General features: G+C 39.1%; 1 protein-coding gene across 1 annotated transcript in view; it reads left to right on the forward strand.

Annotated features, from left to right (window-relative positions):
- CFAP221 (cilia and flagella associated protein 221) overlaps window positions 1-17,228 on the forward strand; it is a 101,276-nt gene that overhangs the window by 24,845 nt on the left and 59,203 nt on the right. Inside the window, 2 exon segments of the mRNA XM_049773140.1 lie at window positions 2,822-2,925; window positions 13,609-13,768. Of these exon segments, the coding sequence (XP_049629097.1) occupies window positions 2,822-2,925; window positions 13,609-13,768 (264 nt within the window).

Here is a 17,228-nt window from a genome sequence, read left to right on the forward strand (position 1 = left end):
GAGATCTTTAAATTTTGGAAGAAATTTTATTTTGCTATCTATAATATATTTATAAGGTCATGCATTCTCTGAAATATTATTGAGCTCTCCTTTAAAAAATAATATGTCGAATGTTAGAGCCACTGATGTAAGAATAATATCAGGATAAGGTCAAAACATATGTTATATAATTAACTTGAAATTAACATGACATCTGGCCTCTGCTGGCATTTACTTCAAGAAGTGACAAAAAGGAAACCTGATTTTATATTTTTAATAATATTTACATTCTGTAAGGTAAATTTGTCTTAGGCAAATTTTAAGTAGGCACACAATTTATACATGACTATAATATAAAGTTTGGTTTGGACTTGGATTGGGCTTTATTCAAAACAGAATAATTCTTCTAAAGTACTTAACCTGGGTCAGGAATGTGACTTAGGAGTAGAGCATTTGTCTTTCATTTGTCAGGCCCCTGGGTTTAATTCCTAATGTCCGGAAAAGAAAGATAAATAATGTATTTACCTCTGTGATACATAACTTTAACATAATTGATAAAATATTTAATCAACAAAGTAACAAAGATGAAAAATAGGTTTATAAGTTGTCCTTACCTCCTCAAATAATAACTTCTGTCTGCTTTATTATCTGAAGGCTCAATTTTTTTTCAAGTTATAGAGGAAATCTAGCTCAGGTTCAATTTGCTTCTAAGAAATACTAGGCATACAAAGTATATATTCTTCTATTTTTTATTCTATAGATAAGTTTTTTAGCTATGAAAGCTTAGTTTAGAACTTTTAATTCCCCTGAATCTAGTAAGATTCTGTTTTACAAATGTATTATAAATAAACGAAAAACTTTATATTTGCCAAAATTTCTGTGAACCCAAATTCATCTGAAGTACCCTGCTTGTAAGTAGGGTAGGCAACTACACAAATTTGACACCCATAAATGGAAAAGCAGTGATGTTTCTTCTCCCATTTTATACCATTCATACCTTCTGAATCAAGGTACTTGGAATTCTGTGTCCTTAAGAAACTGTTTGTTTTTCCAGACTAGTTCATATATCAGGAACTTGGCTTTATGTAATCATCATTAAACAAATATCCTGACACCTTTCTTATGAGAATTATCAGAACTCTGAGGTTAGTTAAAGAATCAGGCATATAATGAAAAGCACCAGTAGAGTTTGTTTATTTTCTTTCTGTTTCAGTTTAGAAAAATGCAAACACTCAACTTTTAGTAGAAAATTGACCCTAGTTTAGGCTGCTTTGCTCAGACCTTGAGACTACTGAAGAGTCAGGATCTAATCTTCAGACCCTCAGTGCATTTTCGTTCTTCACTGTGAACCTTAGCCAAGACTCCCTACATCTAAAGGGGTGCATGTCGGGCCGGGCGGTGGCGCTAAAGGTAAGGTGCCTGCCTTGCCTGCGCTAACCTTGGACCGACCGTGGTTCGATCCCCCGGTGTCCCATATGGTCCCCCAAGCCAGGAGCAACTTCTGAGCACATAGCCAGGAGTAACCCCTGAGCGTTATCGGGTGTGACCCAAAAACCAAAAAAAAAAAAAAAAAAAAAAAGGGGTGCATGTCACTTATAATATGAATTTTATCTTTCCATGAAATAGCTAATGATCAGTGAGGCCAGAGGTGTGTGAAGTTGAATGAGACATCAAAAGTGCCATGATCAATGGTGTACTCTGTGTTTCAGGATTAGGAAGCAGCATGGAGTAAGATGGACTAAATTTTTCTAGTGGATCCTGCTTAAGTACAGTATTGATGATTTTGGTTAAAACAAAAATCAAGATATTCAGCTATTACCTCAAGAGATTTCTGTGTATGATGTGACCCTGACCCAGAATTTACATCAGTGGACATAACTAAAAAAAATTAGTATGTGCAAATTAGGAACAGAACAGACAAGCTAGTAGAAAAATGGGCAAAGGATTTGCACAGGCAATCTCAGAAGAGAAAACCCAAATAAATAAATAGAAGCTCAACCTCAATAAAATAAATATATGAGTTACCATCTTATCCACGTTGGATTTAAATGCTTGAAAAGTCGTGTCTTGGGCCCGGAGAGATAGCACAGCGGCGTTTGTCTTGCAAGCAGCCGATCCACGACCAAAGGTGGTTGGTTTGAATCCCGGTGTCCCATATGGTCCCCGTGCCTGCCAGGAGCTATTTCTGAGCAGACAGCCAGGAGTAACCCCTGAGCATCACCGGGTGTGGCCCAAAAACCAAAAAAAAAAAAAAAAAAAAAAAAAAAAAGAAAAAGAAAAGAAAAGTCGTGCCCTATATTTTTTAAATGAGAATAGACAATTGTTTTATAACAGTAAACATTGTTTTAGCCAAAACTAAAGATTATATATTTTAAACATTAAAAGATTTAAGGTGATATATTAATTTCTCACCCCTATTTTTATTGAGGAATCATGATTTGCAATATTGTTAATGGTAGAGTTTCATGCATACAATGACAAAACACCACACCCAGTAGAGTGTACCTTTCCTTCCACAGTATACAAAGATACTCTTCCCATCCACTCCCATTCAGGTAAACCCCATCTGGCCAGTAAATTTGCATTACTCCAGCTTCTGCCACTAAATTGTGTCTCTTTGGACTAAACACTTACCCTCTCTTGTTGCCTCCGTTTGATTTTTGTAAGATGGATAATCGTAGAATTTCATATCTAGAAAACAGGAAGAATAATTGTCACCTGGGAATTATTCTGTCAGCCAGACTACTTACCCACTATTACATAATTCACATCTATATTCCTTGAAGCCAAAAGATGCAGTTACAGAGAAATAATAATCTTTTCTGTTTGTTTTTTTCTGCAGCAAAAAGTATATTATTCCTTTGCAGTGCAGCTGCCCTGTAGATTTTGAGTTTCAGATTACTTTGATAAAAACTCATCAAGCCTTTACTGTTGAGCCCATATCAGGTAAGCCAAGTCATTATTTTTCATTTCCTATGTCCTTAGAGTTCTTAGTTCATAAAATGTTAAAGAGTAGATATCAAGCTATACAAGACAATAAACCACATTTGAATATGTCACTTTCAAATGTGTAGCTGTAATGCCTTGTACATAACAGAAGTGATATAAATTGAAAACAAACACGTGGGAATAAGGACATTTTGGGAATAATTTGTATTACACAGAAAATTTTTTTCTTTATTTTTTCTTTATTTTTTTACTTTGTTTGTTTGTTTTTATCATTTTTATTTTGACCAAAGTGGCTTATCTTTCTCAGTAATATTTTAGGTACATATTAACATTGAATCAGGGAAATTCCCATCACCAAAGTTGTCCTCCCTCCACCCCCATCTTGCATCCCATATCCCCCACTCTCACCCCCAGGCTGCTAGTATAAGTGATCCCCTCTGGTATTACACAGAAATTTTATAATAGTGTCAAGGTATATTTATTGAAAAGTGACCACTTAAAGTCAGAAATTGATCTGATCTCATTTTAAATTTTGGCTCTTATTCACACTTGGTTTTATTTTTACGTTTTTAGTTCAATTTTATATAAGATGATGTGGAAAATCTATCTTTGCTTCCCCCAAAGGGGGAGTCCTAGTGCCACTGGATTGAAAGTAAAATATCCATCTAAAGTGATTACTGCTTCCCAGGGTCTTTTTCTTGATATTTAGTTGGGTATTTAAATATCTATTCATGATCGTCTGCTTTGTCTGCTCTATTGAAATGTACTTAACAAATAAAATTCCTATGACTGAGTTTTATCAAACTTTTTTTGTTCTTGTGGACACTAAACTAGTCCGTGGACCAGTGGTTCAAAATCATCAGACTAAGACATATTTGTCTGTATATTTTTGAAACTGTTGAATTGAGTAATGACTTTTAGTCACCTGCGATAAAAACCTTGACTGCTTCAACCATGGGTAGCACAGGATAGCTTGGTTCATAGGTTTCCCAGACTTATAAGGTGTTTAGACTGACTCGATCTTATAGTTAGACAGTTGGGTATAAATATTTTTTTGGCCAGTAGCCATAATTACCTTGATTTTCTAGTTTGGGTCCATTTTATTATCTTAGCTTATGTGTTTGTTGATCTTGTTTTGGGCACATCTCTGGTAACTATCTAAAGTCTGAAATAATATAAAACAACCTCTTTAAGAGGTAGAGCATCATCATTATTTATCCATGCCCTCTGGGCATTTGTGTGCAGGCTTGCCGAATGAAAAAAATATGAGTGAGTAGATTCCATGGATAAACTATGAATCTGACATGGTCTCCTCAATGTTCACTCACCTGCCATTTACCCACGGGATATCTTTGAGATACATGTGGAAATGCACAGGAGCTGTCAGGTATGGAATCTGAGGATGATGGCCAGAGTTTCCTAAGATTGAAGAAGGGGGGTTAAGGATTCTGTGACCTTCCTTGCACAGCTGGCAAGAAACCATTAGCAATTAAAACATCAAGGACACTCAATAAATGCAACTTCAGATAAAATCTTATTAGCATTGGAAATCAGTCAAATGTCACCCAAAAGTACTTAAATTTATTGACTTTGACTACTTGGCAACCTTGAACTTTGGCATGGTGTCTCTCACACAGGAAGAAAACATCTACTTTATACAGTGAATGGGAGCAGAAAATGGCTAAATATGCAGTTGTTCCTAGGGATTGTTGCCTAGAGTTTGAGGTTTTAATAATCTTTTATTTTAATTATAAGGAACATATCAGCAATTTACAAAAAAAAATTTTTTTTTGGTTTTATGGGCCATACCCGGTGACACTCAGGGGTTACTCCTGGCTATGTGCTCAGAAATCGCTCCTGGCTTGGGGGGAACCATATGGGACGCCAGGGGATCGAACTGTGGTCCATCCTAGGCTAGCCTTACCATTTGTGCCACCACTCTGGCCCTCATTTACAAAAAATTTTATATTTTACATTTGTCTCCAAAAAATTTCTTGCCTCTTTGTATTGATTTGGTTATCTGCCCAATCAAATCACCTTTTGATTTTATCCTTAACCATAACCCAGGGTCACTCACATAATAGGCAGCACATCCTGTTAGGAAGGAACCTCTTCCCCTAGTTGAGCATTGGAACCCACAAAACACTCTACTTGCCCCTTGAATCTCATGAGCCTTTGCTCAGTGGTCCATCTGGCTTAGCCCTGCATCCTAATCTGTTGTCTCTATTGGATTCTTCAATCTGGCTGTGCCAGTGCCAGTGTTATCTCAATTCTAGCACCTTCCCATTCAGGTGTGAATGAGGTGAGTGTTTCAAATGTCTGATTGGTACCTGATTGCCAAAAAGAATGTTATTGATGGGACAATCATGACCCACAGATTTTAAAGTAGTATTTTCTCCAGATGTATTATTTATCCTTTCTGTCTCATTTTTCCCCTCCCAATGCCCCTGGCTGGGGTAATTTATCCTGTAGTAAGCCTCATCTCTAGAAGCCTTTAATATCCACAGACAAAGCTATTCTGCAGGTTACACAGTTCTTAAGGCTCTTGTCCTGCATACTGATAAGCCCAGTTCATCCCTGTCACTGCATACGATCTCCTGATACCAACCAAGAATAACCCCTGTATACCGCTGGGTATGGCCAAAACACTAGAAACCAGACAAAACTATTTCTTGCAGACAGGAACAAGAATAAATCAGTGTATCCCACTGCTCCTCAGCACTTCAACATATACCTGCAGATAGATGAGGCAGAAGATTCCCAACCCAAACCCAGCCTGAGATCAAAGATAGGATCAAGCCTTATATGACATTATATTACATTTTTGATTGTACACACCTATGATAAAGTTTAAATTATAAAATAGGCACATTAATAGGCACACACAACTATAATTAATAATAAAATAGAATGATCACACAATATACTATAATAAAATATGTAAATGGATCCCTCTGTTAAAAAAATCAAATCAACATTATATGGAATATTAGAGGACCCTGAATGTCTGCAGGTTGCTGAAGCTTCGGAAGTCAAACTACAAAGAAGGGAGATCTACTGTAGGCAGTATGCACCAACACATTGAAGAAATTAGGAAGAGTGAGGCAGCAGAGTAGCAAAGCTTCATGCACAGACCATGCAGACCTCTGTCATGGAGAAACAATGGTTTGTTTTCCTTGGCACTCAGTATATCCACACTGAGACAGGGGCTGTATACAGTGTGGCAACAGAATGTTCAACAGAAGTCACTCCCACTTAAGGATACCCACACACCAGACCCTGTGTTAAGTATGCACATGCATACTCTTACTCTATCCCACAACTCTCAGAGGGACTGTGTTCAGTCATCACCTTTTCATGGCTAAGGACAGGCTTAGTCTATTTGCACCTTTTGTTTGCACAAAGTCCCCAGGCTGCTCTGATTTGACGTTGTGTCTATCCTCAGTTTGCTTTCTTAAGGGGAAGGGAGAGAAGAGAAAATTTGTAGAATCTGAAAGATTTAAACTTATTGCTTATTTCTAGTCCTAGTCACAAGGTTGCTGGATCAAGAAAGAATTAAAGATGAAATTAAGTTCTGGTGATTCACAGCAGGCTAAATTCTGCACTGCAGGGTTCTTTCTGTGCTGTGGCAGAGCAGGCAGGAGATGGCTTATCTGGAGGAAACGATGGAGAGAATGGGACACTCAATGAAAATCAGCTCAGGGCTCTTCTTTCCACTTCACCATACCTTTCCAAGACATATTAGAAACAATCTCAGTGCTCTCTGACCACCAAGAACTTAAAGATGTGAATATGTGGTAGTGACTCTTAAGACATACTACCCTGCTATCAAAATAAAAATGAAATTCTGAGGGGCCAGAGAAATGGCATGGAAGTAGGGCATTTGCCTTGCATGCAGAAGGTCGGTGGTTCAAGTCCCGGCATCTCATATGGTCCCCTGAGCATGCCAGGAGTGATTTATGAGTGTAGAGCCAGGAGTAACCCCTGAGCGCTGCCGGGTTCGACCCAAAAACCAAAAAAATAACAAATAAAAAAATGAAATTCTGTCATTCATAACAAGGTGGATGGGTCCAAAAGGTTTCCTTCTCAGTGAAATAAGTCAGAATTATTCATGTGTGGAAATAAAACAAATGAACTAAATAAAACAGTCAGGGATGTAGCTCATTGGTAAAGTGTACGCTTTGCATGTGTGGGACCTTGGGTTAAATTTTCATTTCATTTACCATTTAGTATGAACTTGCCCCCCAAAAGTTTATGATACTCAATTTATAATTTTTATGATTTTCCAGAAAGGAAGGCAGAGATAAAGTAGTGAGGTAATTAGGTTAGAAAGTCAATTGTATGGGGAAAGATGGAATCAGACTTTTAGTGGTAAGCTTACTGTGGTAGAAACAGATAGATACTGACTTATAATGTACACCTGAAACTCATATCATGTTTTGTTACAATGTGACTTCAATATTTAAAAAGATTGGGATAAATAAATAATAAAAAAAAAAGATTTTTCCAGAGGTGGCCAAATAATCCTTGTCTTCTGACTGCATTTGGCACTTTTTGTGAAGCATATGGTAAGACCCGGTGCACTAATAAACTCAGAACAGTAGCTTGGCACAGTGAGGCAATTAACTGCCTCTTCAATTTTGGGAACTCAATGGACTGAGTATACTTTTTTCAGGAAATATTTCCCTCAGGCATTTTAATGATACTTTAAATCACAATGAGTTATTATCATCACAAAGGCACCTTTAGAGGACTCAAACTAAGGTCTAAACCCTGTGTGAGTCCTTACCTCCTTTGAGCCTTGCCCAATCTAAGAGAAAACTGAGCCTTAGATGGTTCCTGTGACTGTCCCAGTGGGGTGCTGTGACTCACAGTGGTAAGTCAGATGGAGACTTGGAAGCTCTCCTTTCTGTAATCCCATGAATCAACACTGTTCACATTTGTCAATAGACTGTGGACAATTCTCAAGTCACATTTAATTCCCAAATGAGGCTCAGAGAGATTCAGAAGTTTACTCAAAGAAGCACAGCTAATGAAACCTTAAATCTTAGAAGTTAAAGTTCAATGTTTGCTCACACTCCAAGCATGTGGGTTACAAGTTTCTGTGATAATTTAAAGAGACTGATGTGCTTTGTGAGGCTTTTGATGAAATAGTATCGTAGTAACACTATATAGAATAGTACATATAAAGAATATAACACTATATAACTATATATACAGTATATAAGATACATATACATAAATAGAAAATATAAAATATGACACGTTATAGAATAGTATTTTAATATTACTATATATAATAACACAACATGTAATTGATGAGAATTTTTATCATCAATCATCTCTGTCCTTTCTCTCTTAGCAACAATAAATTTTTACTTTTTTTCTTTTTAGTAACTTTTTATATTTATGCATGTTTTACATAATTATGATTAAAGTGAGAATACAATACTATTTTCTAGTGATTTGATTTATTCTTTTTTTTTTTTTTTGGTTTTTGGGTCACACCTGGCAGCGTTCAGGGGTTCCTCCTGGATCTACGCTCAGAAATCACTCCTGGCAAGCTTGGGGGACCATATAGGATGCCGGGACTTGAACCACCGTCCTTCTGCATGCAAGGCAAATGCCCTACCTCCATGCTATTTCTCTGGCCCCGTTTTGATTTATTCTTAAATAATTTGTCAATATTACATTCTTTTCTCAACACTCTTTTTGTAAAGGGGGGAGAATTTGGGTGGGTTGTCTTTTGCCTTTAGTTTATTTCTTCTTCTTTTTCTTTTTTTTTTTTTTTTTTTTTTGGTTTCTGGGTCACACCCAGTGATGCTCAGGGGTTACTCCTGGCTCTGCACTCAGAAATTGCCCCTGGCAGGCTCAGGAGACCATATGGGATGCTGGGATTTAAACATGGCCCTTCCTGGATCAGCTGTTTGCAAGGCAAATGCCCTACTGCTGTGCTATTTCTCAGGCCCCAACATTTAGTTTATTTCTATATTTTATTCTCTCTCTCTCTCTCCTCTCCCTCATCCTCTTGTTCCATGTATTAACATTTTCCCTCCTTTTAAGATAGTGATCTAATTATGGCTCTAGATGAAATAGGACTGAAGTTATAAAATTAAGATTTGGATATTTTAATGAAGTAGCTATTTGGGAGGGAACCTTGCTTGCTTTGTAAAACATTATACATATTCTCCTTTCTCCCACCATCAGTTCTGGCCAAGTAGTAGATTATGAATACTCAGCACACCTTTTATAGCTGTTAACATTTGACAATCAGCTTCTATCAAGTTTTGTGAGCAAGCTGTGCTAACTGGTATCCCCGCTAATGGAAAAAGCAGTGCACTTGGTTGCCTTGGCTACACTTCCAGTGTGTTTTATTTATTAGGTCTGGACTGGGCACACTTAAAAATAAATCATCCAAGTCAAGGCAAACATTAATCCTTGATCCAGAGCTTGTTCGTATTATTTTAAGTTAATGAGCTGAAACAAAAGCAATTGAATGTTCTTAGTCTAAAGCCCCCTCTGTGAAGTGTGGGTCAAACAGTTATATTTTCTTACCAAGTGGGTGGCCAAGATATTGAACTCTAGTACATCACAAACTTCCTATTCTAGTGTAGGCTGACCTAAATAGAATTGCATTCTCCTGCTGATTCATTTTTTTCTGTGATCAAAAATCCCTTAGTGGAGTCTCTAGAAATGGACAAATACTTGCTTCTAAAGCACTATGTTATGAAGATAAAAGAGCTGTGGGGCCTGGCATCTTCCATAAGAATTTACAATCTAGTTCTGAGACTCAGAAACTTGTTATGGCATTGATTCTAATAGTCCCTGAGTTCAGAAGGGCTGAAAGCAGTTCAGAAGCAGCTGATAGCAGCTCCTATGGATGTAGTAGCTGGGCATTTTATGTAGCCTGTAGGAGTTGATGGAAGCTTTGAAGTCTGACTTCAGTCGCTTGTTCAACTATACACACACACACACACACACACACACACACACACATACATATTTGGGTTTTGGTCACACCCGGCTGCATGCAGGGGTTACTCCTGGCTCTGTGCTCAGAAATAGCTCCTGGCAGGCTTGGGGGACCATATGAGATGCCAGGAACCAAACTTGGGCTGGTCCCAGGTTGGCCGCATGCAAAGCAAATGCCCTACCACTGTGCTATTGCTCCAGCCCCTCAATCTATATTGAGCTGAGAACACAATAGTGAGCAGCCCCCTGGGTTTTTGTTGTTTTATTTCTGGGTCACAACTGGCGGTGCTCAGGGGTTACTCCTGGCTCTGCACTCAGAAATCACTCCTGGCAGGCTCCAGGGACCATATGGGAAGCCTGGGATCAAACCACCATCTGTCCTGGATTGGCAGCATGCTAAGCAAATGCTCTACCACTGTGCTATCTCTTCCCCCCCCCCACCCAAACCAAAGCCAAAAGTTAGTGAATGGAAGGAGATAATAAAGGAGAGCAGAAATTAACCAATCAAAAAAGCTATCCAAAAGGCCAATGAAATAATTACTGATTCTTTGAAAAGGAAAAAGAGAAAGAAAATACATAAAGTCAGAAAATGAGAGAGGAGAAGAAAATAGCATATACCATAGAAATGCAGCCACAAATTGAAAAAACTAGAAGTCAAATTCTAGAAATATATGTTTTCAAGCCTTAATCAAGGGAAAAGTGGAAAAATGAAAGAGACCCATACAAGTAATTAAATTGAAAGTAATCAAACATCTTCTACAAAAACAAAGGTCTGAGCCAGGTATTGGCTGTAGTGCATTTACCACTACATTTACCAAGCTTTAAAGAAGAGTTAGTGCTTTTTATTCTCAAATACTGCAATAAAATACAATTTTCCAAACATATTTTATAAAGCCAGTATTATCCTGGACATATAAAAGGACATCATACACATAAGAATAATAGAGTCCATGTTCTGGAGCAATGGCCCATGGACCATATGGTCCCCCAAGTCAGGAGCGATTTCTGAGCACATAGCCAAAAGTAACCCCTGAGAGTCACCGGGTGTGGCCCAAAAACCAGAAAAAAAAAAAGAACAGAGTCCAGAATCCTCATGACAGTCGAAGGTCTTGTTAATAGCATTTTTAAAGAAATAGAACAAAAACCTAAGGGCCTGAGAGATAGCACAGCAGTAAGGCATTGCCTTACTTGCAGCAGACCCTGGACAGACCCAGTTTGATTCTTGGCATCTCATATGCTCCCTAAGCTTGCCTGAGCACAGAGCTAGGAGTAACCCCTGAGCATCTCCGAGTGTGACCCAAAAATGAAGGAAGGAAGGAAGGAAGGAAGGAAGGAAGGAAGGAAGGAAGGAAGGAAGGAAGGAAGGAAGGAAGGAAGGAAGGAAGGAAGGAAGGAAGGAAGGAAGGAAGGAAGGAAGGAAGGAAGCAAGGAAGGAAGGAAGGAAGGAGGAAGGAAGGAAGGAAGGAAGGAGGGAGGAAGGAAGGAAGGAAGGAAGGAGGGAGGAAGGAAGGAAGGAAGGAAGGAAGGAGGGAGGAAGGAAGGAAGGAAGGAAGGAAGGAAGGAAGAGGAAGGAAGAAAAGAAGGAAGGAAGGAAGGAGGGAGGGAGGGAGGAAGGAAGGAAGGATGGAAGGAAGGAAGGAAGGAAGGAAGAGGAAGGAAGGAAGGAAGAGGAAGGAAGGAAGGAAAAGGAAGGAAGGAAAAAGAAGGAAGGAAAAGGGAGGAAGGAAAAGGGAGGGAGGGAAGGAAGGAGGGAGGAAAAGGAAGGAAGAGAAGGAAGGAGGGAGGGGGCAGGGAGGGAGGGAGAGAGGGAGGGAGAAAGAAAGGGAAGGAGGGAGAGAGGGAGGAAGGAAGGTAGGAAGGGAGGGAGGGAGGGAGGGAGGGAGGGAGGGAGGGAGGAAGGAAGAGGAAGGAAGAGGAAGGAAGGAAGGAAGAGGAAGGAAGGAAGAGGAAGGAAGGAAGGAAGGAAGGAAAGAAAAGGAAGGAAGGAAAAGGAAGGAAGAAAAAGGAAGGAAGGAAAAGGGAGGGAGGAAAAGGGAGGGAGGAGAAGGAAGGAAGAGAAGGAAGGAAGAGAAGGAAGGAGGGAGGGGGCAGGGAGGGAGGGAGAGAGGGAGGGAGAGAGGAAGGGAAGGAGGGAGAGGGAGGGAGGGAGGAAGGAAGGAAGGAAGGAAGGAAGGAAGGAAGGAAGGAAGGAAGGAAGGAAGGAAGGAAGGAAGGAAGGAAGGAAGGAAGGAAGGGAGGGAGGGAGGGAGGGAAGAAGGAAGGAAGGAAGGGAGGGAGGAAGGGTGGGAGGGAGGGAGGAAGGAAGGGAAGAAGGGAGGGAAGGAGGGAGGGAGGAAGGGAGGGAGGGAGGGGACAAAAAACTAATAAAATTTATTTGGGACTATCACAAAAGACCTTAGACAGTAAGCATTCCTGTAGGGGAAATAAAGACCCAAAACTTTTAATACCTTTTAAACTTCAAACTTTTAACTTCTTCCATAGTTTCCACTCCACTGGCAAAGAAAGAAAGCACACAAATAGAACTACAAACTTAAAAATGTCTGTACCACTAAAGAAATTCTCAGTGAGTATTTGGATGACTATGTCACAGTTCATGGAGTTGAACATAGAGAGCAAGGGAAAGCAGTCTATAATTCAAAGGAGGGTAAAATAGGAAGGCCAAACCTTAATGAGAGAACAAATAGGCTTTTGTGAGGGGACAGTGACAAGATCAGAGGTACAGTGGTGGGAAGATAGCAAACCCAAAAGTCTTCAGTGGAAGTGAGAAAGAACAATCGTTTTCCCATCCACTGCTCTCATCCTCTCTTCCTCTCAATATGAGAAACAGACTAACAAGAGAACAGTGTCTGTTCTAAAGATTTACAGGAGGAAATTAAATTGTGCAAAATATAGGAAACTGTGTTATTTGGATGAAAAATATTGGAGGGTACAAACTGTTTTTCTTTTTAGTGTTTGTGCCATACCCTGAAATGCTCACTCCATTCAGGTTTACTCCACTCAGGGATCACTTCTGGAGGGCTTGGAGGAGCATATGGGGCACCAGGGGTCAAATCTGGATGGGTCACATATAAGGCAACACTTTACCTACTTTACTATCTCTCTGGCTTCTCGATATTTGTATTCTTAGAATTTCTTTGCTGCATACAGCATTAACAATTAATATATGATAATCAGCTTAAAGTTTACAGTTCTGGGAATTTATTTTTGATTGACTAGTGCTTACTAATATGTATATATGTATGTATCTGACACATTCAAATGATTATCATAAAGGATTAACATAGTGACTTGTAAATAGATTATGTAAAAAATTGGAAAGGGCTGTATTACACATAAAGATAATAAAAAGATTGTACTTATCATGGGGAGAATTTTTGTGGTGCATAAATGTGTTGTATAGGGGTGTGTGTGTGTGTGTGTGTGTGTGTGTGTGTGTGTGTGTGTGTCTTTGGTGGAAGTTAGCAAGAAGAAAAAGTGTGGGGCCGGGAAGGTGGCGCTAGAGGTAAGGTGTCTGCCTTGCAAGCGCTAGCATAGGACGGACCACGGTTCGATCCCCCGGCATCCCATATGGTCCCCTCAAGCCAGGGGCGATTTCTAAGCGCATAGCCAGGAGTAACCCCTGAGTGTCAAATGGGTGTGGCCCAAAAACGAAAAAAAGGAAAAAAAAAAAAAAGAAAAAGTGTTGTTTTCTCATTTCTTCTCTCTCAGGAATAATTCCAGCTAATGGAAAGATTAAGGTGACTATTACATTTACACCCTTTCAGTATGGAACTTCACAAATGAAAATGCAGCTCTGGATTTCACAGTTCAACTCTCAACCATATGAATGTGTCTTCACTGGAACCTGCTATCCAAACATGGCCCTCAAGTATGGCTGCTTGGGAATATTTTTATCTATTCTTAAAATCTTACCAAACATCCGTCTTTCCTCCCGTCTGCTTTTCTTTCTCATCATAAATAGAATGTCATAAAACATTGAAATTATAAACTTCATAAAAGGCATTCTAAAATGAAACAGTGGTGCAGAGTGTCTCCATGTGTTTAACAATCATTTCTGCCAAAATCGAAGATGACACACAAAAGCTTTTGAGGAATAAATTTTCCACTGGTCTCTATGAATTGATATATATATATATATATATGTATAACTTGCTATTAAAATATCTAAGTGAGCCCAGACATCTTTCAAGTTTCTCTTTAAACTTTATGATTACACAACACCTGGTGTATGCAGCAACTATTGCAAAGCCCTCTGGGGAGATAATAGAGGAGCAGAAATGTCGTGGTCATTGAGTCAGTTTGACAGAAGGCAGAAATGGAAAAATGCCATATGGGAGATGTTTTTAACTTATTCCTCTTTGAGTATGTGTGCATGTTCTCAGACATGCACCCCACTGATGTTATCCAGAGCCTCATACATGCAAAGTATGTGCCCTACCAGTGCTACATTTATGAGCATTTGCTATTTTTTAAATTCTATCAGCAATTAGACCTGAGTACAGTTGTAAAATGAAAGTTCCCGCTTTGTCACAATTATTCTCTGAACTTCTATTTCCATTGGAATATGAGGGTACATTTTTATATACCAATATATCTCTTTAATATGTTTTCCTAATACATGTTTTTTTTATAAAAGTTAAAAGGAAAAATTGTCATAGTAAAAATGATAGTCTTAGAAATGTTTGGAAAGTCATAAAAATAGTTTGATTTTTGTCATCTTCCTATTTCACATAGCTACATATCACATGGTAAGATCAATAATAATAGAAAAAATGTAATAATAAACTTAATAAGAACTCTGCTCATTTGATATTTTTCAGAGTTTTTAATTTGAAATTTCTTTTTCATTGTACATTAGGCAATATGGTTACAATAGTGTTAACATATGATATTGTTGTACAAAGTAACTGTACATCACCACCACTAAAATTCTCACTGTTCCATATATCATCTCTAATCTGACCTTCATTCTCCCACCCCATTCCTCTATTAGATTTTTATATTGTGATTTTTTTCCTGAAAAGTCAAAGCTCCCTAAATCAACCGTAGGACATTAGTGTGACCTGCTAAACCCAAACCCTACAAGTAATCACATGGTATAAATGAAATCAGTCAGACAATAAACGAGTGTCATGGGCTAGAAATAAAACTGAGCAGATCCTCTGGCAGTACTTGACAAGAGCTACAAAGTGTTGTCTGCCATGTCATGTTCCATTCAGCAGAGGCAACTAGTTTTTTTAAAGACTATATTTTATAGTTTTTTTTTTTAAAAAAAAAGCTATAGTTTTAATTTGGATTTCACTTGTATATCCTTCCAGAAATATGCTCTTAAAAACACTGAAGCATTTATGATAGACCTATGCTACAAATGCAACTATTTTTAAAATGTAAACCAGTCCTCAATGCAATCAATAAGTTCATGCAAACTGTAACTTTAAGAGAACTGTCTATTGAGGGGCTGGAGAGATAGCATGGAGGAAAGGTGTTTGCCTTGCATGCAGAAGGACAGTGGTTCGAATCCCAGCATCCCATATGGTCCCCTGAGCTTGCCAGGAGTGATTTCTGAGTGTAGAGTCAGGTGTAGCCCCTGAGCGCTGCCGGGTCTGACCCAAAAAATCAAAACCAAAACAAAACAAAACAAAACAAAAGAACTGTCTATTGAAACCAGTTTTAGCATCAGCTAACTGATCTAAACAGAGGTTGATTTCTTCCAACTTAATTCTAGTCGTTAAATACCACCAACCTGCTAAATAAAGGCTTAAAATACTTCTAGTATTCCACATTCATTGCTATTTATTCATTCTTTTTCTGACCTGTTTGCTATAATTCCAGGTAGCAAGTGTCAGAGCCATACCTGGTAGCATAAGACCTCAGGCAAGACCCTGTTCTAGGCAGATCACTTTTCCATCCTGCAACACACACAGTCTCAGTCACACACAGGCAGGGGTAATGCAACTGGGTCAGCAACCCTCCAAGAACACCTCTAAGACATGGAGGAAAATAGCACTATACAATAAAACACACTCAACCATGGATCTCTGGATCAAAAGTAATTTTTTTTCCCTCAACATCATACTGAAACAGGATCAGGAATGTGACACAGCACTGAGTTTATTTGCCTTGCAGGTGTAAGGCCCTGAATGCCATCCCAGAACAGTGGTAGGGGGAAAAAAACACCACCACTGGGACAATAAAATAGTACAGCACATGCCTGGAATGTAGTCAATCTGAGTCAATCCCTAGTACCCCGTATGATTCCCCCAAACTTTATCATGAGTGATCCCTACCACGGGTGACCCAAAGACATAATAATGAAACAGGAGTGAACAAAATGACCTCGTATGAGGGTCTGGTTTATAGTATGTTTTGATACCCAATTAGAGTCAAACTACTTGTTAAGTGCATGGACTTATTTAAAGAGTATTGCAACATCTGCATGTTTTCCCAAAACACAGCTATAATGCAGGAATTCCACCACCTAAGAGTCTTCCTGCCAACAGCAAGCTCTGAAAGTCTCATGGGCCATTTTCTTTTTTCTTTTTTTCTTTTTTTTTTCCTTTTTTTTGGGGGGGGGCCACACCGATTGATACTCAGGGGTTATGTGCTCAGAAATTACCCCTGGCTTGGGGGACCATATGGGATGCCAGGGGATAGAACCATGGTCCATCCTAGGTTAGTGCATGCAAGGCAAACACCCTACTACCTGCCCCCACCACTTCAGCCCCTCAATGGCCATTTTCACAGCAGAACCATCTGTGATGCTCTCATGATTGTTCTAATTTTGGTGCTGCTTAATGCCACAAAAACCCTTTTGAGGGACACTGTCTTAAGTCACTTCATTCTGTCATCAGTACTGGCTGTTAGACTTCTCAGTGATGCTGCCTTTTCACACCCTCAGAAATGACTGCTGTTTGCTACTTGCCCATCCTTACAGCAGAATTGAATCCTGTCAAAAATCTGATGGGCATGATGGGCCACAGCTCAGTCACAAACCAGGCACCTTGTCCCATGGCATACAGGCTGTGTGTTTACCCCTGAAGCACAGGTTTCTCTTACACAGGGAGCTCTCAGAACACCTTTAGAGAGCAGCACTAAGTTTGAGAATCACATCATCAATGGGGCACCACAAGACCTCCTAGGTGTTCAGCAAATTTGTAAGAACTATCTGAATGAATGGAAGTATACTCTGACTTGTTTCAAGAATGCCATAAATGTGCTGAAAGGGGATAATGTGATATGCCAGGTACCCCTTCATTAGCAATAATGCAAACCACAGTCTCAAAAAAGAAAAGAGAGAAGTAAAATGCCTGCCCTAGAGGCAGGTTGGG

Source organism: Suncus etruscus, chromosome 5 (assembly GCF_024139225.1).
Source record: "Suncus etruscus isolate mSunEtr1 chromosome 5, mSunEtr1.pri.cur, whole genome shotgun sequence".
Lineage (NCBI taxonomy): Eukaryota > Metazoa > Chordata > Mammalia > Eulipotyphla > Soricidae > Suncus > Suncus etruscus.